Consider the following 27,294-nt stretch of genomic DNA (forward strand, 5'->3'; position numbering starts at 1 on the left):
AGGGACTCCTGCTCTGGAGCAAATTGAGGAGAGGGATTCTGCACCCCCCAACACACACACACACACACACACACACACACACACACACATCAATCAAGCACCACTTCCTGAAGGAAGTGGGGCTGCAGCTGGGTCTAAAAAAAACGCCATAGATTGATTGGCTTGCCCCACAGCCAGGCTGCGGACTTTGAGGGCTTTGGGTGGAAGAAAGATACAGAGTTTGGAGAAAGGAAGGACGGATGGTAGACACTAGGGCAGAGAACAAAGCTCAGAGCCCTGGGGTTTTTTGGTGGCCACCCCTCTAAGGCTGCAAAATGCCTGTGACTCAGATGTGGAGGGAGGTTGCCGGCTGCAGTGTGAATCTCCCAGTTAACCCTCACCTGCCTGAAATGGAAGTCCCACAACCCAAGCGCTGAGCCTTAACTCTCAGAGTCCCCCAGGGCCAAAGGCTGTGGATATGGCCTTGAGATCTTCCGGACAACTCCGTCCCCCACAATCTGGTTAAATGAGGCTAGGTTGTCTGAAGCACTGAATTTGCTGGGGGAGGGGGCACATAAATACCTTTGAGTGGCCTGCAGTAAGAGCGCCCAGCGATAGACGCATTTCTTAACAATTGGTTCCTCTCCTAGGGAAAGACCTTTGCAAAAGGAGGAGTTTCAGCTCCAAGGCCTTACGGACGCATCTACTTGCCCTCTCGCTGACTAGCCCCAAGCACTGTTCAAATTGTCTTTATCTTATCGTCTTTGTCAGTGAAATATGTGTAATTTTCCCAGCCGCTGGTGACAAGAAAATACCGAGCTCTTGCACTATCGGTAAAAAAAAAAGAGAGCGAGAGAGAACACTGCCGTCCTGGTGTTGCCCAGTACGGCCCAGAACCAAGCCCTGTAGAGCATCCCCGAGGGCGCAGCGCTGAGCCGGTCACCCCTTGGAGTCGAGGCCGCGGGCGGCGTCCTGGGGCCCCAGAGGCCCTGGCGGAGCCTACCCCACGGTTCCCGCGTCGGTGGCCCTGAGCGCACCGTGCTAGGAACTCGGAGGTGCCTGCGGCTCCGGCGAAGCCAGCCTGGGGAGGGTGCGAACCAGCGGCGTTCCGATCGGAGGAGTCCCAGCCTGGCACCATCGGACTCTTGGAATCTGGCCTCGAACGTTCGGACCCTAGGACTTAGGTCTCGAACATTCGGGCGCCCCAGGCGCTGAAAGCCGGGAGTGCCAGGGCGCGCCAGCCGCGGGCTAGGAGCCGCGGGCAGCGGGCGGGACAGCGCCCCCGCCCCGCCCGTTAGGAGCGCTCGCCCCTCCAGGAAGCGCGGCCTTGCCTCCTCACTTCCCTCCCCACACCCGCGCCCCCCCTCGGCCGGGGGGAGGAGCCCGAGCCGCCGCCACCGCCCGCCGCCTGGCCCGGGAGGAGGACCGGACCCTGAGCGGCTGGGAGCGCACGCGAGCTGGCCATGGCCGCGCGGGCAGCGCCCTGAGCCCGTCCCGCGCCCGCGGGCCCGGCCGAGCAGGGGAGAGCCCGGGAATGCCCCGGCGGCCCGGAGCGCGGGTAGCGGCAGCCACGCCGTGAGGGCGGCGGCACCCCCGGGACCCGCGGTGAGTGGGGCCCGGGCAGGCCGGGGCGGGAGAGGTGCCCTGGCGCGAATGCTCAAGTTCGGCCTTGGGGTTCGGCTTCTGCGGGGGTGGAAGAAAGCTGGGTTCCGCCTCGGGGGACTGTGGCACCCCAAGCCCCCGCCACCCGCGCACACCCAGACTCCGGCGTTTGGGTGACTCAGCTCGGACCCCGCCACTCGGGGGCGCTCGGGCTTCACCCGGACTGCGGAGGGTAGGTAGCGGGCAGGGTGCGGGAGGTAGGTAGCGCCCTCGGGAATCTGAATCCAGCTGTTTTAGGAACCTTCCTACCTTCCTGAGGAGCCTGCGGGCGTCCGGAAGGTGGAGTCCCCGCCACGATCGCAGCTGCTGAAGACTTGAGGTCGGGCTGGCTCCTGACAGGCGTGGGCCCCTCTCCTTGTCCCCATACCCAGCTCCACCCCCAAACCCACCCCCAACCCCCACCTCAGGGAACTGCCCCGGAAGCGGGGACGGAGAGAGGGAGTGGAGCTGGGCAGCTTCCCAGAAGTCAGAGTGTGTTTGCAAACTAGTTTTTTTCACCAAAGCTGCCTGGCACGGCACCTGTGTGTTTGGGGGTGGGGGGCATTTAGAGAGAGAGGAAAAGGCTCTTTCTTCCTGCCCCCCCTTCCTTCGCAGCGCTGCTTCTCTGAAAATGTAGGGGTCTTACTCTCCCCTTCTCTTCCCATACCGTCCTCCAGACTCCCTTCCCCACCTCCCAGTTCCACAAGCCCTCCTTTGGGGAAGGAACTCCTTCAAAGGGGGCTGTGATTTGCCCAGGGTCACCAGTGGTAGTGGAACCCGGGGCTCTGGTAGCCAGTTGGGGGTTCATCTTGCTGCCTGTGACCCCCCAGCCCTGTTATGTGCTGGGGGAGTGACAAGGGCAAGAGATCCGGGAGAATCATCTGAGCGGCCCTTTGTTTTGTCTGCACTTAGTTTTTCCTCACCTCGGGGTGTCGGCTGTTACCAAGGGGGGGGGGCTTTTTCTGTTTGTTGGGGCACCCACAGCTTCAGTAATTGGGGGGAGGAGCCTAGTTGTAACCTTGGGCCTGCAGCCTGTATGTGGCCCACCCCATAGGGAGCTTTGGGAGACCTTGGTCTGAACACCCAGCCAGCAGTGCCGGGCCCTGCCTTCCCCACTGATACCCTGCCTCTGAGCTGTGGTCCTCATCTGTAAAATGGGCCTGTGCACCTGGAGGCTAGGAGCAAACAGAAAGGAGAGGTTTTATTGCAATCCCTCTGGCACCAAGCCCAGTGACCCAGTGAGTGCTGGCACTGCCCCAAGCAGGCAGGCGACATAGCTGGTTGGCATGGGAGGGGGTCACCCAGGCAAGTTTCTTCATGGAAAGAACCTGGGGCGAAGAATGTGGACACATGGGTTTTTCTGACCCTCTGCCACTTCCTGTCTGTGTGCCTGTCACCTCTTGGGCTTTGGGGTTTTTCCATCCATAAAATGAAGCAAAGTATGACACCATCCAGTTTACAGAGCTGCTGGGAGGCTGGAACCAGGGGACCCGGGGGACACGTGTTCTGCAAAGTGGGATGCACTTCATGAGCTGGAAGTAAGGTGTCTCTGGTAATGTTTCAAGAGACCTCCCTCCCAGAGACCATGAGAATGAAAAACTCAAGGACTTAAGAAGAGGGTCAGGAGAGAACCGCAGTTTCTGTGTCCTAAAGTAGTGAGAACAATACTCTATACCTCTATAATCTTTTAGGGTACTTGTGTATTTCTTTAAAGGTACGTGGTTGTGAGAATTAAATTAGCTGACAAAGGGTTCCTGTGCCAGCACTGTGACTGGTCCATGATAAGTGCTCAGTACCCACGACAAATCAGTGTCATTGTTCATGGGAAGAAGATTAGTACCCCTGATGTGGGTAACTGCATTCAGGCTTCCTGCTGGAATTTTTCTCAGGCCAGCCTGCTCTTCCCTCTCTGCCTCCTCTGTGGAGAGATGAACCTCAGAATCCAAATGTCCGACTCCTGGGCTTTTCCAGGGGCAGGGTCCTGAGCAGAGAGGAGAACCCCAGGGGGAACGGTAGCTCAGTGGGTGTTCCCATTTCCCCTCGTTAGAGCCCTCCCAGGGCTCTAAGGAGTGACAGAAAACACCAGTATTCTTTTAAGAATTCCCCCACCTTTGTCTGAGCAGGGAGAGTTGTTACCAGGTAAGGCCCCCTCCTGAGAGGGGGGGGGGGGGGGGGGCTCCCCCCATTGTCTAGTCTGCCAGATAGGGGTCTCCCACTCCCTTCCGCTCATCCTTACAGGGGCTGCTGAGTCAGGGGCAATCACTTCAGGAGTCCAGCCCCTCTGCTTTGGAGAATATGGCCTCAGAAAGGGGGTGGGATTCCCTCCCCTCCTGCCCAGCCCCCTGCAGGACATCGTGGGCTCCTTGAGAGCTGGGAGGCTGGGTCACTAGGATCTTGGCAGGCAGCTGCGGCAGAAGACAACAATCTTATCCCACCCGCACTGTCCAAAAGGCAATACGGGATCCTGAGGGGAGGCTTCCTGAGGCCGCACCATTCCTGAGGGCTAAGCCAGGGTCCGAGGCGCCTCCTGGCTCCCAGCCCAGTGTCTCCTCCCCTCACTGGGCCACCCAGCCTCTACTCCGTCAAGTGCACTGTGCTGTTCATCCCTGGAGCATGTTTGCACTAGGCCTGTCCATACTTCTTCCTCCAGGGTCTGAGATGACACGAGCCACTAATTCCTCACTCACTAGCAAATCCCCTTACTTAATTTTTCTCGAGACATTACAGCTCTACAGCCATTTATTCCTTGACCTGTCAGCTGATTATCTGTCCTCCTCCCCAAAGAGTGTCAGCTCCATGAGCCAGTGAGGACAGTGTCCCTCGTGTTCACGACTCTTGCCCTGCACTTAGATAGGCGCAAGTAAATGTCAGGTCGATGACTGAATCGCCCCTCATTGTTGCCTCCTGTCAAATGGGTCTGTGAGGTTGGGTGATGGAGTCATGAGCTTGCCCTTTGGGGTCTTTGGAGGGAACCCTGTCTCCCCATGCCGAGTGCTGGAAGGCCATCAGAGGGCAGTGGACTCGCTAATGGAGGAGGGCTAAGTGCTGACCCGGGGACCAGGAAAAGTGTGTGGCTGGGAGAAGGTGGGATCACCTGGCACTGAAGGACTGGAGGCTGGGGGAGGCGGAGATGGCAGCTGCTGCCCTGGGTGGGGCCTCGCCTGTTGTCATCGTCTGCCTACCCAGGGAATAGAGGTGTCCTGGGGAGAAGCACCCATTCCCCGTGTGACCAAGTCTCTTAACTCCTCCGACCTCAATTTCTGCATCTAGAAAATGGAGCTCTTTCGACCAGGAGCTCTCCCCACTGCTTTCTTCCGGGGGTTCTTAAGGCAGCTCTGAAAGGGCATGTACACTGAAGAGGGCTGTGCACAGATGTTGTGATGCCTCTTCCACCTGTGGCTTTGGGTCCCCGCCTTCCAGGAAGGCTTCTGTCATCTTGCAGCCATCATTTCGTCACTCAACAAATGTTAATTGAGCAGTTTCTCTGGGCCAGGCTGGGCTGAGGCTGGGGGTACAACTGTGGAGCTCCAAGTGGAGTGGGGGGACAGGGAGAGCAAATGAAAAAAGAGGCAGGACAACTTCAGAGACTGGAAAATGCCATGAAGAGAATGAAGCGGCTCGAAGTGACGGTGATGGGGGCAGTGCGGTGGGGGTCAGGGAGGCCTCTCGAGGAGGAGGCAGAGACTTTCAAGCTAAGACGTTCGTTTTTGGCGCTGGTAGCTCCTTCGTGGCTGTATCTCAGCCTGCCTGGTGCCCAGCATGTGCTTAGCAGATATTTTTGAATGAATGAAGGAGGGAGGAGTGCCCCCAGCAGAGGAAACAGCCCATGCGAAAGCCCTCGGGTGGGAACAGGGTTAGCCTATTCCCGGCCCCGATTCTCCCCAGGACTCAGCTCTGTCTCCTCTGGAGGCTCTTGTGTCTCATCAGGAACTGGGGGCATGTGGCCTGCCCACTCTGCCCTGGCTGTCCCATCCCCGTGACACAGGAGACAGTGTGCTCAGTTTCCAGCAGATGATGCTGTCCAACTCCCACCTCCTGATGGGCCCCGACAATCTTTCTGAGTCACACCCCGGTGGCCCCCTGGGAGGGGAGCCCTGTGCTGGGTAAGAGCACAGTAGATGTGGGAAGCCAAGCTGCCCGGTGTCAAACTCCGGTCTGCCATGGACAAGCTGAGTGTATACGCTGTTGGGCAGTGTATTTGTTTCCCGGGGCTACTGTAACAAAATACCACAAGCCGGATGGTTTAAAACAATAGAAATGTAGTCTCTCACAGTTCTGGAGGCTGGAAGCCCAAATTCACGGTGTTGGCAGAGCTATGTGCCCTCTAAAGACTCTAGGGAAACGTGCTTCTTTGCCTCTTCGAGCTTTTGGCAGCTGTAGGCATCCCTCGCCTGTGGCAGCGACACTCCAATCCCTGCCTTCTCGTGGCTGTCTTTCTCTTCTGTGTCTTCACACGTCCTCTCTTATGGACCTCAGTCATGTGGGATGAAGGGCCCACCGACTCCAGGACGACCTCATCTTAACTAATTACATCTGCAATCACTCTGTTTCCAAATAGGATCACATTCTGAGGTATTGGGAGTTAGGACTTCAACATATCTTGGAGATGGACACAATGCCACCTCTAACAGGCAGGTTACATAACATCTCTGTGCCTCAGTTCTCTGACCTGTAAAATGGGGGGATATTGTAGGACCCGTGTCGTGGGTTGCAGAGAGGCCCAGATGGAATGACCTGAACCTCAGGATGGGCGGGGTACATAGGAAGCACTCCTGGGTGCTGAGACCAGGAGCTGAAGAGCAGGTGGTGCTGTCCTTGGTCAGAAGGACTTGCCAAGGAGGGCCTGAGATCCTGGGTGTGGGCTTCTTGCCTGGGGTGCTGAGGCTTAAAGAGGCCCCTCCCCACTGTCTGGATGAGAGTGGCAGAAGGGTGCCTTTTCAGTGTGGCAGGGTATGGAGTGGGCAGCATCAAAGCCACCAAACTGCCGGAAGCCATTAGCAAAAGGCTGGGAGAGCCCCCAGTGCAGGGGGATGTGAGCAGAGGCTGCCCGGCCACTGTCAGAACCCTCGAGGGGATTCAGGTACAAGGTGAGTCCAGATGGCTTTCAGGCCCTATCAGCCCAGAAATTCTGGGTGGGAGCTTGGGGCAGGGAGCCCAGAGCAGCCCAGGAAAGACTGAGGGCCGTTTGTAGACTCCCCAAGGCTGGAAGGAACCCAAGCCCTTGACAGGTAGGGAAATGGGCAGAGAAAGGGAAAGGGACCTGCGGGAGTTAACACAGAGAGCTGGGAGCCCGTCTCCTAGTCCTCCCCATGGTAGCCCTCTGGGTGGGCGTGGGCACCACGGGGTAGGGCCCCAGGGCTGTGCTCCAGTCCTCGAGGCTGAATGAAGCCAGGTTGGAAGGCCTTTGGCCAGTGGCCACTGTCACCATGCCTCCATCCTCCATTAGCGTGGTCCACCCGATGAGCCTGGCCAGACCCATCCCAAGGTCCCCAAAGTACTTTCAGCCTCTCAGAGCACATCCCTGCCCATCCCCATCGTGCTTCCTGGGAGATAGCGGGGCAGCCCCTTTGCGGATGAAAGAGCTGAGGCTGGAAGGGAGGAGGCCGTGGCAGAAGCAGTACTGAATCCAGTGCCTGGTCTCCCTTGGGCACAGGGTGGAGGCCACCTCTCAGCCTGTTGGGCAGATAGCCTGGGGAGGCCCCAGGCCAAACCCTTCTAACAGGGCTGAGCTCAACCAGGTACCTGGGGGGTCCTGAGGGAGCCACCTCCCTCAGGAGCAGAGCTTAGTGACTAGGTGGGGGCTATAGAGAAGAGCCTCCCTCCGTAGTGGTGTGGTAGAAGCTAGGGGCATCAGGACCAACCCCTGCTGCAGCCTCCTCTCAGTGCTGTCTGCGTCTATATTTATCCCCATAATGGCCTGGCTGCCTGTCGGGAGTGCAGTGTCTTCCGAGCACAGCAGCCAGTGCCTTAGCTAAGGTTCTAAGTGATTTGTGTTGAGATGCCGCCTCCCACCTTGACAAGAGCACCAGCCTGTTCTCTGGGGGCTGTGTGGCGCCTGGCAAAAGCCAGTGCAGCAGTGGGTGTGCAAGGCGGGCCCCAGGGAGTATGAGCAGCTGGGGTTAGACCCCTCTCCGCCCCACAGAGAACTAGGGCTGTGGGATGAGGAGGTGATGAGGGCATGGCTGGGGTTCACGTGTGGCTGGAAGGTGGGACCAGAGAACCACTAAAGCCTTTTAGCTCCAGAGATTCCAAGAACCCATGATTCTAAAATTTCAGAATCCCCAAATCCTGGAATTCTGTGAATCTGTCGTCCCGAGCTTCTACAGTTCCAAGATACCTCGGATCCTTTTCCCTTCACCTTCTCACCCCTCCTCACTTTCCACAAACGTTTGTGGAGCTCCCGTTCTATGCCTCTCTGTGCTGGGAACAACAGATGTGAAAATAAGATTTGGTCCCGTCTTTAGGCTCAACTGAAGGTAACATTTCCTAAGCCAGCAGCGACAGTACAGTGACAATGTAAATGCGTCCCCCTCAAGGGCCAGAAGCGCAGGAGGGGCTTTGTAGAGGAATCCCGGAGTTGTTTTTAACATTTTATTGAAGTATAACATACAGTATAGAGCAGACTTCCCATGTGTAAACTCAATGATTGTTCACAAACCAAAAACATATGTTAGCAGCATCCAGGTAGAGAAACAGAAACGTGCCCCGTGGCACGTCTTCTAGGAGCTGGAGTTTGCTGTGATGCTTAGTTTCGTGTGTCAGCTTGGCTGCGTGATGGTGACCCGTTGTTTGGTTAAACACCAGTCTGATACAGCCGTGTAGTGTTTGGATGAGATTAACATTTAAACAGTAGGCTTTTATTAAAGCAGATTATCCTCCATTATGTGGATGGGCCTCATCCAGTCAGTTGAAGGCCTTAAAAGCAAAGACTGGGAGTGGCCGGATGCCTCAGTTGGTTAGAGCGCGAGCTCTTAGCAGCAGGGTTGCTGGTTCGATTCCCACATGGGATGGTGGGCTGCGCCCCCTGCAACTAAGATTGAAAACCGTGACTGGACTTGGAGCTGAGCTGCTCCCTCCACAACTAGATTGAAGGACAATGACTTGGAGCTGATGGGCCCTGGAAGGGCGTGCTGTTCCCTAATATTCCCAATAAAAAATTTAAAAATTTGAAAAAAAAGCAAAGACTAAAATTTCTCCAAGAAGGAATTTGACCCCCAAGATTGCAATACAGAAACCTTGCCTAGTTCTGGCTGCTTGACCTGCCGTGTGGATTTCAGAATCAAACTGCAATATCAACTGTCACCCGAATTTCCAGCCTTCCCTCTTGCCCTATAGATTTCAGGCTTTCCAGACACCACAATCCCAAGAGCCAATGCCTTAAAAAAAATCTCTTTGTAGATAGATGGATAGATAGATAGATAGATAGACAGACAGACAGACAGATAGACATCCAATTGGTTCTGTTTCTTCTGGAGAATCCTAACTAATACAGTTGCCATTTGCCTTCCTGGATCTTCTCATCTGGGAAATGGGGTGAAGGAGGCAACGTAGATCTGGGTGCATTCAAGACATGTTGCAACGCTGCAGGTTGAGTAAACGCAGCCATCAGCACCAGTAGGGACCTGGCTTCTGGTTAGCCGAAGGTTCCAGTTAACAGAGTGTTACCATCTAGGCCAGAGTTACAAACTCAGCGCTCTCTGGATTTGTGTGGACTTGAGCCCACCGCGGAACCACCAGGGGGCTTATTCAAACCCAGGCTGGTAAGTGCCACTCTAGCGACTCTGAGTAGGTCTGGTGGGGGCTCAGGATGCTGCATTTCTAACAAGATCCCAGGAGAGGCTGAGGCCACCCATCTGGAAACCACACTTGGAGCAGTGAGAGCCTAGGGCTGAGCCTCTGCAGTCAGTGGTTAGACCCCACTGAGCAGGCGGGAGAGGACCCGGAGGCCCTGAGGGTCCCGGAGACCCCACCCCAGAGTGTAGCACCTTAGATGGCATGTGGGTAAGCCACCTGAGCCCGTTATTCCCTCCCTGGCCCACCCTCTATCACCTTGGTCTCCTTTGGGATCCCTGTGCTGTCTGCCAGCTGAGAAGGGGCGTCTAGAGCCATATTTCTCCACCAGTTTGAACTCCTTGCCCCCTTTACTTAAACCATGAACTTCACACATCTCCCGATGTTGTGATCCGCTCTCCTTGCCCCATCCATCAAGAATCGCTGATAATAGCACAGGCTACATAGTGTCTTTCTAGGCGCTTTGCCTCACGTAATCCTCATAAAGCTGCCCCCCACCCCCCCACCCCAAAGCACTCTTACGGTTCCCATGGTACAGAGGGGAGCTTTGTCTGAGGTCACACCGCAGGTAAGCAGAGCAGGGGATTCAGACCCCTGCAGCCTGAGTCCAGAGTCTGCGCTCTTAACCACAAGGCACCGGCAGAGGGCCCAGTCCTCGGCACTGCCACCAACAAGACTTGGTAAAGCAGTACTTCCTACAGTTGCTGCTGAAAACAGAATGTTTTTTTCATTTTTCCAAATACCAAGTTGAACATGCTTTTTCAGATGGCACATGATGCCCCCCAGTTCTGATAGGTCGCCGCACTTGTCCCAGTAGTCTCCACCAGTTGAGAATCTGTGGAGTGGGGGCCACCTTGACCCTGCCCTTCGACTTCCCGCCTCTCTCTTCTCCGTGAGTCTCCAGGGGTCCCCCACAGCCATCTCCCCGGCCCCCCGCTGTCTGTCCTCCGGTGCCTGCCTGTCCCTGGCTCCCCATCACTGCCCACCTTTGAGGAGGGGGCCCTCCCAGCCGCCTCAGCACCTCTTCCCCACAGCAGGCCCTCTTTGACTGGGTGGGATGCACAGCCCGGTTCCTGGGTCCTGAGCCGTGGGCGCCAATGGTGGGCAGGAAAGATGGAATCGGGTAGCTCTAGTACTTGGCCTCAGCACCACCCTTCCTTGGCTTAGAAAAACCATTGCCCCTTCTGGAGCCTCAGTTTCCACCCTGTGAAGTGGGACATGAACCCTTCATGCTGGCCTTTTGGAGGAGTCATGAGGGTCCAGGGTTTGAGAAACAGCTTTGTGATTTCTCTGGGGCTGCAGACTAAAGAGCTTGCCTGGTGGGTTCCCACCCTCCCTCATTCACTTAGCACATATGTATTCAGCACTCACTATGTGCTAGGAACACAGTGGTGATCCCTGCCTCATGGAACTTGCATTCTAGGGGGGCAGACAGACAATACACTGAGTAAAAATGAATGAACATTGCAGTGGTATGTGAAGGAAACAGCATGGGGCTGAGAATGAGATTACATTAGCTGGAGTGACCAAGGAAGGCCTCTGAGGAGATGACAGTAAGCTGGCAACTAAACCTGTCATGTGAAGAAAAGCATTTCTGGCAGAAGGAATAACAAGTGCAAAGGCCCCGAGGCAGGGCAGAGGTTAACATGTTTGTGGAACAGAAGGAGGCCAGTGTAACTGGAATGGAGGGAGCGAGGGGGAAGGTGACATGAGGTGCGATCAGGTCAGGGGGGGCTCTGTTGGCCTGGGGAGGATTTGGGGTTTTGTGTGACCTGGAAACGGAAGCCGCTGGAAGATTTTTCATGGAGAGCTGTGGTACCATCTGATTGGCGTGCTGAAAGACTCCCTCTGGCTCCGGGATGGAGAAGAGAGAGTTGGGCTGGTGTTGCATCAGTGAGATCTGTCATGGGCCCGAGCATAGTAGCCACAAGGTGATGGGAGCCTGGCCAGGGCAAGACAGTGGAAGTGGAAGGTGAGGACGATGCTACATGCAGCTTAGAGTTGGAAGCAGCAGCAGCAGTGGGATATGGGGGGTGAAGAAAAAAGAGGTCGAGGAGGATGGGTTCCTATGTTTCTGGTTAAAACCAGAATGTTCTAGACCTGTCCTTCTGCCTAAATAGAGAGATGTCCTATAAGCTGGGGCCAGTGGGCCCTGTGGAGGCTAAAGCCTCTGTGTCGTGCTGTTCATTGTAGGGCACTCAGGAATGTTTGTTGAATGAATGAATGGGAATCCGGAAGTCCCACCTTCTCTTTGCCTCAGTTAACCAATCTGTAAAAGGGACTACTAATTTTGTATCCCTGCCTTCCAACTCCTTCCCTGGGGTCTGATTAACCCAGAAGGCCTGTGCCCATCTGGGCCAGGAGTCGGCACCATCTGAGAGAAGGCCCTGGCTCGCCGTGCCCCCTCTCCAGCCTGAAACCTCAAATTACCTGTGGGGCGGGTTCTGCACGAAGGAGCATTTTTTCATCTCGCCCTGCGCATGGCAGGCCCAACCCTCCCTTAATGACACCTTGCCCGTCTGCCCTCTTGCTGGAGTAGGAGGGGAGGGGGCCTGGGCCAGTCTGAGCTGTGGTTTCTTTTTCCATTGCATCAGGCCTCAGGGTCTGGCCCAGCTGCCCGCTGCTGGGCTGGTACAGAGGGGCTCACTCTGACCCAGCCTGCCCCATTCCCGGACATCATGTGCTCCCCGTTTCGGGGATCCAGAGGCTTCCAGCTGGAGGGTGAGTTGGGGATGGAGGACGTGCCCCAGGCTGGGGGAGGAATACGCCTTCCCCGTCCACCCATCGATCACTCTGTCTGGGGCCTGCAAGCTGATCCCGGAGTTGCAGCGGGTTCTCAGGAGCCTAGCCCAGCCCGACCCTGCCCTGTGACTTGGGCCTCCTGGCCACACCCTCAGCCAGGCCCAAGCCACTGAGGGGTAGAAGGACAGTGCAGTAACATAGGCCAGTAATGATGGGGAGGGCCAGGGGCGGGGAGAAGTGGCCCCAGAGTGTTCGTATGCACGTGTGCCTTTGTATATGTAGTCTGGGGATGTGTGTACATGTGTATATGTGACCAGACGTGTGTACGTGCTCAAAGAAGTGCATGTACCTGACCCCCCCTCAGGATGAAAGAAGAGCTGAATGACTTGGCAGCAAGGGCATGGTGGTCCAGGCGACATCTAGCATGTTAGGAAGGAGGCCGGTGAGGTGGCGAAAAGGTGGGTGAGCTGGAATCCAATCCATCGCTGGTGACAGGAGATGCAAGGTGACCCTAGCGGAGCAGGGTGACCCTGGAGGAGCTGGTGATCTTGGGCGCCCTGGGGCCCTCGGAGCCTCAGGCTCCCTTGGACCTGGCCGACTCCTGAGCTGTCCCCACCTAGGTCCTAGTTCCCCACCGTGCTCAGCCGTCACCCCGACTGGCCAAAAGGCCGCCCATTGGTTGGGGGTCTGGAGAACCAGCTCACACCCACCTCTGCTGTTCTATGGCCGTGGCACGTTGAGCAGGTGACTTCCACTCTCTGGGCCTCAGTTTCCTCATCTGTAAAATGAGGGTTAATGTGCCCCCACCCCAACTCGGAGTGGTTGTTAAGCACACACAGCTGTCCTCTCAGCCACGTGGACATCCCTGTCCCCCAGCCTCCCACTTGGCATGGCCACCCAGCTGTACTCAGTGAGAGTGAATGCAGTGCTCGAGCCCCTCCATGGAAACTAATTTTTACATGACAAGAATAAATCCTGCAGGCAAATTGCAGTGCTGTCCTGACGCTCTGGGCACGTGTGATTATAATGAGGTCCTAGGGACAGACGGTAGAGGGAGGGGGCCAAGCACAGGCGTTGTGACTGTCCAGATCCCCTCCTTGCCAGACATGCCCAGAAGCTCTGTGTCTGGAGGGGAGAAGGGCCTCTGGCGCCAGCCCCACACTCTCTCAGGCCTCCTGCAGACTGGGGCCTGCGGCTGCCCCTGCCCCGCGAGAGGCTGGCACTGGCACGCAGGGAGTGGCCGGTGGCCTGGGTCAGAAGGAGGGGGAGCAGGCCCAGCACTGCCTCTGTGGCTTGGTCCTTCCCATGTGGATGACAGCCACCTCCTCGCCAGCCTCCCTGCTGCCTCTGTTTAACCTGACAACCTCTTCTCCCCACAGGGGCCAGAGTGAGCTTTTGAAAACAGAAATCAGATGATGTCACCTGTGTGTTTAAAACCCTCCAAGACTTCGATCACTCTCAGAATAAAGCCCCAACTCCCTGTAGAGCCTCCAGCCTCTGGGACCTGGCTATTGTCCCCGCGCTCTCAGCAGACGAGTGTGAAGGCTGAGGCTGGACAGTCATCTTACTGCAGGATCCCAGCCCTGGCACAGTTCTCGGGAGCTAGAAGATGCTCCATAAACACTCTAGAGTGAATGAATGAGCCTCTATATGTCTCTGGAAAACGGGGCAATATTAGTACCTGCCCCACGAGACTAAATAAGGAGTAGAGAGCTTGTGCAGGTGACATCAGGGCTCGTAAGCTCAGTAAGTTGGATTCAGGTTCCCAGAGAGAATGCACACCTCTCACCTTCCTCCTCTGGGGCAGTGCAGGGCCAGTGACCACTCAACAGTGAGGGGACGAGATATCAATTAGTCAGCCTGCCCTCTGTCGGTAAGTGTGTGGGGCCGGCCTTGTCCCCACTGTGACGGGGCCTGTGTTTACTGCATATGCACCAGTGGAAATAAGATCTGACCACAGGAGTCTCGTAAGACGGTCATGATGTCTCAGATGGGGACATGAAGGCAAAGAAAGCCAGAGGGCTTGTCTGTGGGACCCAGAGCTCCCCTCCGCTGCTGGAGGTGGGTTTCTCCACACTTGCTCCAAATGAACACATACCTTGCACTTGGCGGAAGACAGAACTGCCAGTGATTAGCCTTGACAGTGGAAGAGGTACAAAAAGCCTAGTGAACGGAATTTTGGGAAGTCATGTACAAGTGAAAAGGTAAACTGTGTGCTGAGGATGAGACCCACTCAGCCAGGCTCTGAGTGATGGAGGGTTCATTTGTTCCCTGACTTACACACTCATGCTTTTTTTATTCGGAAATATACTCTGTGTGTCCTTTGCACGAGTCACAGTGCTTAGGCCAGGGATACAGGATGAAGATGATGATGAACAAGATGAAAGTTTGGATAAGTTACCAGAAGCAAGCTTCCTAGGGCCAAAGCAATGAGGGAAACCTGAGCAGTTACAAGCTCCCCTGCAGCCACCAGATGCCAACATTTTAATTGCTCAGGAGAAGAAGCCTAGGTTTTCCTGGAAAAATGAGTGTCTGGGATGCCCCTGTCTGCTGTGATTTGTTGCTGATCTGACAGGGGCAACTTGGACCTGTGTGTATCTCACAGGTAAAGCTTGACCACAGCAGAGTGACTGGAAAGACAAACACATCCACCGGAGTCTTCTTTTGCCTGCATTCTCCTTTCTCCAATCTTTTGCCCATGTCATCCCCCCCCACACACACACCTTTCCTTCCACATCTACCCATATATTGAATGTCAGGGGGTGATACCTTCCCACAGTAGAATGGTGTGACAGATGTCTGTCCCCTCTCTGACCCCCACTCTTGTCCCCTCAGACTGCCAGGAACTGCTGCCACCACCGCCACCGCCAACCCCCATGGCCTACATACCAAGTGGGGGTGCCCCAGCACCAGGGGTGGCCCCCATGGGCTCCCAGTATTGCGTGTGCAAGGTGGAGCTGTCAGTGAGTGGCCAGAACCTGCTGGACCGGGACGTTACCTCCAAGTCTGACCCCTTCTGTGTCCTCTTTACAGAAAACGATGGCAGGTGGATCGAGGTGAGGCCCTTCCACGTTCATCTGTGGTGGGTGGGGGACGGCTAGGTGGTGGGGGAGGGGCTCCCACTGGGTCCTGGGGCCTCCGCTCAGGCCCTTGGAGGTAACTGGAGTGTGCGCTAGGGATGACTTCGAAAATTGTTACTCTTAAAATTAAATTGTATTTAATTATTACTTAAAATAATTATATTTGTGTTTAAATTATAATTCATAGCTTTATAGTTATGTAATTTTATATTTATTGTTTTATTTTATAATATTTTACACTATTATATAGTTAAAACCTTAGAGTTTTACAAAATGCTTGCTTCCACTTTTAAATAATTCTTCCCACTTATTCCTAAATGAACACAGTCAGTGAGGAGGAAACAGAGAAATGGAGAACCCAGGCTTTGGCCTCGGGGATGGACCAAGGCCCAGCTCTGTCACTGATTGCTGTGTGGCCTTGGGCAAATGGCTGGCCTTCTCTGAGCCTATCTCCTCATCTGTGAAATGAGGATTTTGTTTTTTCCCTGCCTACCTTGGGGAACCCAGAGCTGGTGATGTTGATGGGACCACAACCAAGAGCTTCTGACCTGGAAAACTTTGGCCTGAGAACTGGGGAGAGATGCAACTTAATTAAGGAAGGAGATCGAGAAATCCAAATTGTTAAGACTTTTAAGCTTTAAAAATGGATTTGTTCCTATTCCAAAAGGGGCCTATATTCATTGTAAGACATTTAGAAAAGCCAGATAAACCTAAAGAAGAAAATCAGAATGGTTGGGAACCCGCCTGTCAGGGAGAACCACTGTTAACAGTTTGGTATCCAGACTTCCAGATAGTGTTATATGCATGTAAATTTTCCAAAATATGTATCTATTTGTCATAGTTATTAACTGGGCCACAGTGTACACCCCACTAAACATACTGTGGTTTCCAAAGACTTTCCACAGATGTTGGCTCCTTATGATGCTAACTAAGGAAATGGTGCTGAGATTGTTGACCCATTTTACAGAGGGGAAACTGGGGCCCAGAGTGGGTAAGGGCTTTTCTGTGTCACCCAGTGCATTGGTGATGCAGCCAGAAATGGGAGATGGGACATGGGGTCAGCTGAGGACTCTTGCGGGGAGCTCCAGGCCTTAGGCCAGAATGTCTGGAGTATCCCGGTCCCCTCGGCCAGGTCTCGGGAACCCCGCCTGCCCCTTGGAATGGTGTCCTCCCCCACTGCACCCCACCCCTACTCATAACACTCCCCCACCCTCCCTGACAATCTCTCCCACCTAGGCAGGCCACCCTGGCTAAAAATAGCCCAGGGGCAAGACCTCTCCCTGCTACTCCAGCTCTTGGAAAAGGACTGGGTGGGAGGAAAAATCAACACAGACTGGGCCCCAGAATAGAGCATCACTCAGACGCTGAGGTTTGGAGCCTCAGTGTGGAGAGGCCGGGAGGCGGGGCTCCTGTCCCAGCCCCACCACTGACCCACAGGGCAAGGTCCTGTCCTTACTCAGGCCTCCATTTCCACAGTAGGTGGAGGTTTGGGGCTGCACAATTCCAGTTTTGACATTCCAGGATTTGATACAGACACAAACATCTGCCCTTGAGGGATTGGGAAGCCCCCAACCCTACTTCCCACTAAAGGACCCCGCCTTCTTTCTGTTTCCTCTCTCAACTTCCATGTAAAATGTGGTTTGAAAAAAGGGTCCTCCCAAAATAAAAAGGAAGAAAAACATAGTCAAATCCCTTCATTTTATAGAAATGGAAACTGAGGCCCAGATGGGAAAAGGGACTTGCCCTTTGTCACTTACCTAGGCAGGGACAAGGCCCAAGCTCTTATCCTGGCACCTGGATATGGAGCCAGGGCAAAGAATTAAGAGTGTGGGTGCTTGTGTCAGACCTGGGTTCAAGTCTTGGCCCTGCCCCTCTAGCTGTTCCACCTTGGGTAAGTCACTTAACCTCTCTGTGTTTCAGTGTAAACTGAGAGTAATGATTGCTGCAGCCATCCAGGTAAATGGCCAAGTGCCTAGCACAAAGTGGGTGTTCATCAAGTTAGCAGAATGATTTCTGGCAGCTCGAGAAGGGTTGAACAAGCACCTGACGCTGACTCCCATTTCCCTGCCCCTCTGCCAGTACGACAGGACGGAAACGGCAGTCAACAACCTCAACCCCGCATTCTCCAAGAAGTTTGTCCTCGACTACCACTTTGAGGAGGTGCAGAAGCTCAAGTTCGCCCTGTTCGACCAGGACAAGTCCAGTACGCAGCTTGACGAGCATGATTTCCTGGGCCAGTTCTCCTGCAGCCTGGGCATGGTGAGCCAGGCCCCTCCAGGTGGACAAGGGCACGGCAGTCCCCGATTCCCGGTCATCACCTGTCCCCTGAGGACAGGGCAGTCCCTTGGAGAAAATCTCTCCTGACACCTGCTTTCCGGGGCCCCATTTTCCTGGCTGGCTCCCGAGAAGACATCACAAATTCAGATAGCCTTTCAAGCCAGCAGGTGTAAAAAAGGGGAAGTCATCTAGTGGGCTTATGGCCAGGCTGAGGAACTCGTATTAGAAGACAGTGTTGCCACACAGGAATGGGGGTTCCACATGGCCAAATCTTCTGACTGTTAGTAGTAATCGTGTGGTTTTGGCTTCCTGAGATGGGAGCATCCAACCAGCAACCAAAACACCCTTGGTACTGGCTCCGTGTGTGACCTTGGGCAACTTCCTTTGCCTCTCTGGGCCACAACTCCCCATCCAGCTCAGTCCTTGCCGAGCTTATGGAGGCTGGGAGGTTGCAGGGCTCGGAACCCCGGACACAGGTTCCAATCATCCTTTATGGTGATGTGCCCTTGGGCAAGCCCCACCCCGTTCTGGCAGTTTCCCCATATTTCACTTGGGGATAATGATGACTGCCTAGCTTCTGGGGATGGTGAGGGAATAAAATGAAAAATACTTTGAGAGGTCCAAATGGAGACTGCAATGCCGTAGGCCTCCCCAGAGATGATCAATGAAAAAAACAAGGGTCCAACAGTTGTGCAAGAAGTGGGGTGCATGTTTCAGGGTCCCTGCTGAGCCGTGTGTCTACACCCTCAAAGGGTAACTGAGGAGAGAGTTTAAGGCTGAGTGGGCAGAGGCTGGGAACGGACAATGGAGGGGAAACCTACACAGCGCCTGACACCAGCGAAGCCCAGCCACCTGTAGCCTGGAGGGAGAGGCAGGGCAGGAAGTGTGTCATCAGAGCCTGTGGAGAGCTGTGGCCTTGGTGCGCAGGCTTCTGGACTGCAGCTGAGGCTGCTGACAAGCAACCATGCTCCTGCCCAACCACAGCCCAGCCTTTCTCCCCTCCTGCTCTCCCGGCTCCAGCTGGCACCCCTGACTGTCTGAATCCCACAAGCCAGAGGACAGGGGGCCCGGGTGCTACAGTGCACAGTGGCCCAGAGCAGTGGAGAAGGCCAGGGACGGGACTGGAGAGAAAGCCCAGCAAAGGGGGAAGGGGAACATGCTCAGATCAGCACAAAGAAACACTGGCATTTTCCCTCAAGAAACTGAGAACCGGGGTGGCCCAGGAAGGGTGTGGGAATGGGTGTATGCAGAGATGCTGTGGTCCACTTTTCTACGTTGTATTGATCACTGAATCCTGTGTGAATGTATTTCCTATGCAAACCAATGGAAATATATAGAAAGACTCAGGGTTTGAGCCTCTCCGTCAGAGGAGGGTGGGGTCTGTGGATGGCTTTGGGGAAGGCAGTTAGGGGGCGAAACTCCCTAGAGTAGTATTTAGAATGTGAGCCTTTCAAGAGCTTTTTCCTGGGGGCAGGGATTCTATCCCAGCTGTGGGACTTCAGGCGAGTGTTTTAACCTCTCTGAACCTCAGCCTCCTCTGTGGCCCAGGGGTTTAGCAATGGCTGCTGTCTGCCTCCCATGATGAGAATCACGCAGGGGGAGGTTTATCCAGCGCCTGGCGTAGAGCAGTGAGCTGTGAGTGGTGGCTGTTGAGCATTTTTCCTTCTCTCCAACCCTCACGGAGCTCCTCTCTCTCCTCTCTTGCCCAGATTGTCTCCAGCAAAAAGATCACTCGGCCTCTGCTGCTGATGAATGACAAGCCTGCGGGGAAGGGCTTGATTACGGTACCAGCGCCCCCCTCCGCACCCCTTCTGCCTCTGCTCGCTGCCCTCCACCATCAATGGGCCGCTTCCCTGGCAGATAATCACCAGCTTTGTTTGGAGTAAAAAGGCCCAACTTACAACTTAGCAACAGGTCTCTTAGCAACAGGCTCCTGGCTCCACATATGATGCATTGGGGACCCGCCACGCTGAGGGTGGGGACCAGGGGCAGGGACGCTCCTATGCTCATACCTGGAGGCCGCTAGAGCCCTCCCAGCGTCCCCTCCTGGCACCTGGCCCCTGCCTGGCCTCCTTTGGAGTGCCTTGCCCTTCGGAGCTCGGCTTGTGGCTGCAGTGCGCAGTGATTCTGTGATGCGCAATGATTCTTGTGATGCGCAAGCCCTTTGCGTGGATGAGCTCGTTGGTCCTCCCAGACTCGCGGAAGACAGAGAAACCCCGTTTTACAGATCAGGGAACTGAAGCCCAGAGAGGAATGCCCTGGGGCCGTTCAGATAGTGAGATTCTCTTCTGGATTGTACCCCTGCAGGGCCTGGGTGATTCCGGGAACTGACTCGAGGGAGGAGGGCTGAACCTATGTGTGTTCACACGGAGTCACGCCCCTGCTCTGGAACCTCTGTAGCTCCTAATGGCCTGTGGCGCCTTGGGCTCAAGGCTGTGAGGGTCCCGGCAGTCCCCACCTTGCTTTCCTGTATTAGCTGTGTTTTACCCGCTTCATGTATACGCCCTGGGTTTAAGGCAAACTGAATTCTTAGCATTCCCTGCACATACCCTAGGTCTTTATTCACTGTTCCTACAATCTGGAACGTCCTCTCCCAACCTCCCCACATCTCTTCGGGTTCAAAACCTCTCCATCATCTGGACTTCACAAGTGAGATCCTCTCCACCTGGAAACCAACCCAGGCGGACCCACCCAGCCTAGTATGCCATTCCCACTAGCATTTCTACCAGTCCCACTCTAGGCCTCAGTTCCTTCCTCTGTGAAATGGGTACAAAAATAGGACCCACCCTACAGAGTTGTTGAGCAAGTCTCAGCTGGAAGAGAGGAAGGGGAGATGGGCATCAAGCCTGGCTTCTGTCTGTGATTCTGGAGGGTTGAATAGCATATTCAGTGAGGCCATCCTAGATGTGTGAGGGGAGGGGAAGCCCCAGATAGGAGAGGACCCAGCCCACTGTGTGGCTTTCCCTGACACTGTGAAGAAAAGGAAAGAGAGAGGCCCTAAGAGGGCAGATGCAGCCCCAGCGTCAGCCAGCTCATCTATCACTGGCTGGGCTGGGCCAGAGGGCTGTGGCTGATGGGGAAAGCATGGAGGACGGATGACAGGGAACTGATGAGACAGCAGAGAGAGCTCAGCTGGCTCCCATCCTTGCTCTAGGCCTCAGTTTCCCTAGCTGCACAATGAAGTTGCTGGAATTCCTGATATCTTGGTGTTTTGAGGTGGCTGTGCTCTGGGTCTGCAGTAAAGGTGTGAGGGGTCCTGTCAGGGAGCTCCTTGGCCCAGAACCTCTCCCCAGGGCTAAAGACCACCCCTCATGCCTCTGCTTGATCTCCACTTACCATTCAATGGCTCCCTCTCGTGAGCCACATGGGACCACTTCCGGATTCCTCATATCCAGATGGGTTACCTCATTTTTCAGAAGATAGAAACTGTGGTTTGGGATAGACAAGAGACTTGGCCAAGATTGCCTGGCACTACCCGCCTCCCCTCTTTCCCCCCCGCTAGCTCTGGAGAATTGACTCCTGGGGCACCCTGTGCCCACTGTGCCTGGCAGGAGGCTGGGGGAGTCTCAGGAGCAGGTCCTGACCCCTCAAATTCCTCTGGCCTCACAGATTGCTGCCCAGGAGCTGTCAGACAACCGGGTCATCACACTGAGTCTGGCGGGCAGGAAGCTGGACAAGAAGGTGAGGCGGGCGAAGGAGGGAGTTCTCCGCTGGGGAGCAGTGTCCCGCCCCCAGGCTTGCATAGCTCAGCCCTTTAGCTTCTGGTCTCCACTGTCATCACCTCTGCCCCGCCACCAAGGGACAAGCCCGTAGCACAGGGCTTTATTGGTCACCTCAAATTAAGACCCCGTCACCAAAGAGGTAGTGAGTTTCCCTTCATTTAGAGGCATTCAACACATGGCTCCTTGTCAAGACGCACTTCTTGGGACTACCTATTTCACTTTGTGTAAATGCTTATAGTAACCTCCGGGGCCCCACCTGATGTTTCTACAGCCCCCAAACCCCCTGACCTCATGCCTTCCAATCTCCCCACCTTCATTATGCTTCAGCCAAATCAGCCTCCTTGTCCCAGGATTATACTAAGCACCCTCCTGCCTCAGGACCTTTGCACTTGCTGTTCCTTTGCCGGCAATGTTCTTTTCCCTGACTGTTCTCACAGTGGCCCTTTCACCTCCATCAAGCCTTTACTCTTATGTCACCTTCTCAGCAAGGCCTTCCCTGAAATTGTAGTGGTCTCTAATTTCCCAGCCCTCCTGTTTTACTTGTCTTCTTAACACTAATTACTACCTAACATGTTATTTACTCTTTTACTGTCTCTCTTCCTTGAGTATAGCCTCTTTAGAGTGACACTTTTTTTTTTTAATTTAAATAAATGGATTTTTAAAGGACATCCTGCCCCTTCTATAATGTGCTGGGAGAGTCGCCATCCTGCTGGGGGCCTCCCCTGAACTGGGAGCAATCACCCTTTTGAAGCCCTGTCTGGTCTAAGACGCTGCTGTTGTAGCTCCTGTAGGTTCCAGACCTCAGGGTCTCGAGCACAAGCTGTGGTAGCCTTAGGATGGGGCGGTTTCTCCTGGGGGGGGGGGCAATTAGTCCCAAGGGGCTCTAGCTGCTCTGGGCCTCTTGCTGAGCCCTGTAGAGGCTGAGGGTAGGGCCAGGCTGGCTCTGCCCACAGCTCCCACCCTTGACACCAGGTTGGGGGTGGAAGCTGGGCCACACCCCCTCCCACCTGAATCCGGTAGCGTTGTGCCTCCCTCACCACATTCTCCTGCTTCCTCCAGGACCTCTTTGGGAAGTCAGACCCATTTCTTGAATTTTATAAGCCAGGAGATGACGGCAAGTGGATGCTGGTCCACAGGACTGAGGTGGGTGCATGGGGATCTCTGAGCCAGTGGCTCTGCAGTCCAGCCACCTCCAGTGACACAGGAGGGGGCTGTGCAGTCACAGCTCTGCGGTGTGCACGGAAACCCGTGCTGGCACCTGAAGGACCTGTGCCTTCTCTGCCACAGGGATGCCCACTTCCTTCCACCCCCAGAAGCGTGGTTGTGGGTCTCTCCATCTTTTTTTTTTTTTAAGGTTTTATTGGGGAAGGGGAACAGTGTGTATTTCCAGGACTTTATCGGGGAACTGTGTGTTTTTCCCAGGACCCATCAGCTCCAAGTCAAGTTGTTGTCCTTCAGTCTTAGTTGTGAAGGGTGCAGCTCATTGGCCCATGTGGGAATCGAACTGGCAACCCTGTTGCTCAGAGCTCACGTTCTAACCAACTGAGCCATCCAGCTCAGTTGGTTCTCTCCATCTTGACGCTCCACGTCCCCTTGGGGCTGGCCCAACCCCAGAGCACTGCTGCCCCGGACCTAAGCTTACCCTTCCCCTCGCTGTCCTCAGGTGATCAAGTACACACTGGATCCTGTGTGGAAACCATTCACTGTGCCATTGGTGTCCCTGTGTGATGGGGACATGGAGAAGCCCATCCAGGTGAGGGGGCTCTGGGAGCCCTGCTCCCCACCCTGTCAGTCTGCCCATCTACCCGAGGCTTCCTGGGGGTGCTCTAGCAAAGCTTTCTTATTAAGATGGAAAGACGACCCATGTGGGGGCGGGCATGAGACCTAGGTCCTCATCTCAGGTCCGCCTGACCCTGTGAGTGGCCTGGGCAGGGCCCCCAGCCCTGTGAGCCCCTTCTTTAAAACAGGACCAGAGTGGCTGTCCTGTTCTCCCCAAGGCCTGTGGTGCTGCTAGCTAGGCTAATGAATGCAGAAACCCCTTCAAAAGGACCAAGCGCTGTCACGATGAGGATGATGATTACTAGTCTCTAAAAGCCCTCAGTCCTCAGGGGCCATGCCTGAGAGCGGATGGGGAGGGGGGAGGCAACTAGGCCAGGCTGGGATCCCCAGACAGCGTCCTAGGAAACCTGGGTTCTAGTTCTGTGTCCACTACTGCTGCTGCTTTAAGACTTTGCACAAGTGCTTCCCTTCCAGGGCCTTGGTTTACCCATCAGTAGAATGGGTATGATAATTCCTGCCTTCCTCCTAGGAATGCCATGTAGTTAGAAAACATGTAAGGTTAGGATTTTTTCTTTTCTTTTCTTTTCTTTTTTGTGCCCATCTCAGGGGAAAAAAGATTTAGGGAGGGCTCCAGGCCATGGCTCATGAAGCCAGGTCAGTCACAACCCAAGACAGATAAGGAGCCAAGTGATGGGTGTGTGAGGAGCTTCCTGCACCAGAGGCTACAGCCTGCACTGCTGGGGTGGCACACTTTCTTTTTTCCCCAAAATCACGGAGGGCTTCCTGTAGGAGGCAGTTCAGGAGCTATCAGCATCATCCCAGGCCAGCAAGGCAGATGCTAGGGGAAGAGTGAGGCACCACCAGAAGACGACGTGGGTTTGCTAGGAGCTGAAAGGGGCTAGAGAGCACCTCTTTGTGGGGCAGCTCTGGGGTGACCTCACGGGACCCACCCTAGGTCATGTGCTACGACTATGACAATGATGGGGGCCACGACTTCATCGGCGAGTTCCAGACCTTGGTGTCACAGATGTGTGAGGCTCGTGATGGCATCCCGGTAAGATGAGCGCATTTGCATGACCCCAAGACCTGAACAGGGCACGGGAAGGGGCACAGGTTTTTGAATCAGGCAGACTGGTGCTCAGATTTTACCTCTCTGGCTGTATGACCTTGAGCAAGATATCCAATCTCTCTGAACCTCAGTTTCTCCATCTGTCAAATGGTGGTAGGGGAGTAGAGTGGGAATTAAATGAGATAATACAGGTAAAGTGCCTAGTACATAGTGAGCACTCAGGAGCTGTCGAAACCAGTCCCTGGGTGACAGTGCTGGGTGCATGAGTGGCTATGACGTGGATGAGTTATCGTGGGGTGGAGGGCAGGCACAGCTCCTCCTGGGGGCAGGCACAGTTTGGTGTGAGCCCAGGTGGCAGGAACCATTTCTAGGTGTGGACATCCATGCTGCCTCTGGTTAAGGCTGTGGAGGGGATTCCGGGGCCCAGGAGAGGCTCAGTCCCCATGGAGACCCCAAGGTGAGCTTCCCTTTCTCCTCTTATGTTGCCCAGCTGGAGTTCGAGTGCATCAACCCCAAGAAGCAGAGGAAAAAGAAGAACTATAAAAACTCGGGTATCATCATCCTGCGTTCCTGCAAGGTGGGCCAGTGGGGGACGGGGGTAGGGCACAGGTCAGGGCCAGCGAGGCCTGGGTTCCCATCCTTGTTGGGCCAGGTCCTGGCTCTGTGACCTGAGCTTAACCTGTCTAGGCCTCAGTCTCCTTGTCTGTAGATTGGGGATGTTAACGAGGTCAAGTGTGTAAAGTTAGTCTCATATCACATTCATGTGTGGAGATCGAGGAGGACATGAAATGACCTTCCAAGTCCCTTCCTAGCTGCAGGGTAACTGTGGGGATTTCCTCCTTTCCATGCGGGTGGCTTACCTATTGCATGTTCAGCATCAGAGGGGCAGAGGACGTGGGGCTGGGGCACCTGTCCTCTGGCAGTGACACCACTGAAGGCTCACTGACTCCCGTGGGGTAAGCTGGGGCCACTGAGGCCCAGAAAGGCAGTGAAATTCATGCCAGCAGTGGCTAGCTGAGGTCAGAGGTTAGGCCCCTGGCTATCTGGTAGCCAAGTGTCTGCTGGAATGGGCAGGATATTACGGAAGACAGACTGGGTTAGGGCAGCAGGACCCTGGGTGCCACTCTCTCTACCAGCTGGTAGCCCCGAACCCAGGCCTCCATGACTGGGTCTGGAGACCTCACTGTGGCGCTGGGGTTTACACGAGCGTTGGTGAGGTCACATCGCAGAAGTACTCGGCGAGACTTAGGCTGTCAGGTTGCAGCATCGTGATTTTGGGTCTTTAGTTCTATCGGTCACACCCTCCTTTTCATGCTTTTTGGCACCTGCCTTATTATCTTTTTGTCATTAGCCCCTCCCCCCAACTTTTAATTTTTTTTTTTATTAAATATGTTTATTTTGAAAGGAACCCTTATAACTCCACCAAAATTGGAAGGCCAGTGTCCTTTGCCCAAAGGAGGCAGAGAGCATCAAAACAGTGTTTCGCAGCTTTATTAATTTACAGTGGGAGGCCTTGTGCCAGAGGCCTGGCCCTCTCTGTTAAAGTGGAAGTTGGTAAGGGCCAGAGAGAGCTTAGGGGCTGAACTAGCAACCACTTGTGACTTTCTCTGTCATGGAATTGGTGGTATAATTGATGCTGGGTCCTGGGACCCTGCCTGCCATCATCACATGTCTGTGTATCTGTGTGTGTCCCCCCTACCCACTGGGAACCGTTGCTCTGAGGGCTTTCTGCTGGAGGTTTGGGTTTTTTTGTAATCAGATAAGATTCTGTCATCTGCCTTTTTTGGTCTCCTTGACCACCTTACTAAAGTTTCAGGGCACAGAGCAACAGCTCCCCAAAGCTCGTACGTGGAGAGTGTGGCCAAGAGGAGGGCCAGCCGTCAGGTGCTGGGTGGGGACCCGCTGACTCCCTGATTCCTTTCAGATCACCCGGGACTACTCCTTCCTGGACTACATCCTGGGAGGCTGCCAGCTCATGTTCACCGTAAGGCTGCCCCCCACCCCGGAGAGGATCCCCTCTACGGGCTTGCTTGGGACAGGACTAGCAGAAGGCCTGGGGGTACCTCAGGAAGGACTTCCCCAGGTCAAGTCGTGTGTGTGGCCTAGGCGGGTGGGCCCGAGTCCTGTCAGGGCTTAGCTGCAGGGCAGCACATGCCTGGCTGCCCAGCCCACAGTGTTTGCTTGCTACACCTACCTCTTCAGAAGGAAAAGCCAACTTCCTCCTGGCTGTTCACAGGCCTTCCAGCCTCATCTGCTCCCCTCCTTCTTGCTGACTCCGCTCCTTCCACACTGATCTTCACAGTTCCTCCACATGCCAAGCTCCGCTCTGTCTTAGGCCTTTGCATTTGCTGTTCCTTCTGCCTAGAACAATCTTCCCTGGAGCCTTCTCGTGGCTTCTGCCCTGCCACCCTGCAAGCCGAGGCATAGAGGTCATCCTGCCAGGGAGCTCTCCCCTGATGCTTCCACCTGTTTCTCTATGTCACTTCTCCTATTTTATTATTTTCAGGGCACTTGCCATGCTGACATTATCTTAAGTGTTTTTTGCCCGTCCCTGTTTGTCCCGCCCACTAGGACTGAGTGCCCTAAATGTGGGGCTTTATTCTGTGTCCGCTCCAACCTCAGCATATCACACAAGTACCTAGCAATGGAGCAGGTGCTTGATAAATACTCGCTGAAAGAATGACTTGTCCCTCTGCCTGTGGCCTGGAGTGTACACCTTGCAGACTTCTGTCCCATTCATCTTGTCTTTTGTTCCTCACCCCAAGGGAAGCCTCAGGTCCAGGGAGAGAACTTGCTGGGGTCCCATGTTCTGCCAACCTCCCCACTTTGCCTCACCACTCTCTGTCACCACCTCTAGATCCAGGAAGACTGGAGGTCATCTGCAGGATTATATGGATTCAGGGGATTGGCCTTATTGACCTCTAACCCCACTGGTCACCACTGCCCACCTCACCCACAGAGAGGCCAGGCTCTCCTGTTCCCCCTGCCTGCACGTGTTCATTCAGCAAATGTATACTGAGCACCGCCTATGTGACAGACTCTGCCTCTGCAGGGGTCCCTTGAGGACTAGGACATGCCACCCTGACCTCAGGGACCTGACCACCCCACAGTAACTGAGTTCTGAGGTGGCCATCTCTCCCCTGCGTCCCTCTCTTAAGCCTCCTTTGCTGGGCAGCCTTGCCCACCTCTGTATGCTACCCCTGCAGGGCCTGGG

General features: G+C 54.9%; 1 protein-coding gene across 1 annotated transcript in view; it reads left to right on the top strand.

The window, feature by feature from the left end:
• The first annotated feature begins 1,383 nt into the window (after positions 1–1,383).
• The window catches only part of CPNE2 (copine 2), a 44,520-nt gene continuing 18,609 nt past the window's right edge, over positions 1,384–27,294 (top strand). The window contains exons 1-10 of the mRNA XM_033129494.1: positions 1,384–1,584; positions 14,989–15,209; positions 17,313–17,492; positions 19,220–19,294; positions 21,120–21,191; positions 22,292–22,375; positions 22,896–22,985; positions 23,967–24,065; positions 24,571–24,657; positions 26,005–26,064. Coding sequence (XP_032985385.1) covers positions 15,030–15,209; positions 17,313–17,492; positions 19,220–19,294; positions 21,120–21,191; positions 22,292–22,375; positions 22,896–22,985; positions 23,967–24,065; positions 24,571–24,657; positions 26,005–26,064 — 927 coding nt within the window. The 5' untranslated portion in view covers positions 1,384–1,584; positions 14,989–15,029. The remainder of the gene's footprint in view (positions 1,585–14,988; positions 15,210–17,312; positions 17,493–19,219; positions 19,295–21,119; positions 21,192–22,291; positions 22,376–22,895; positions 22,986–23,966; positions 24,066–24,570; positions 24,658–26,004; positions 26,065–27,294) is intronic.

The sequence above is a fragment of the Rhinolophus ferrumequinum genome, chromosome 15 (genome assembly GCF_004115265.2).
Source record: "Rhinolophus ferrumequinum isolate MPI-CBG mRhiFer1 chromosome 15, mRhiFer1_v1.p, whole genome shotgun sequence".
Classification (NCBI taxonomy): domain Eukaryota; kingdom Metazoa; phylum Chordata; class Mammalia; order Chiroptera; family Rhinolophidae; genus Rhinolophus; species Rhinolophus ferrumequinum.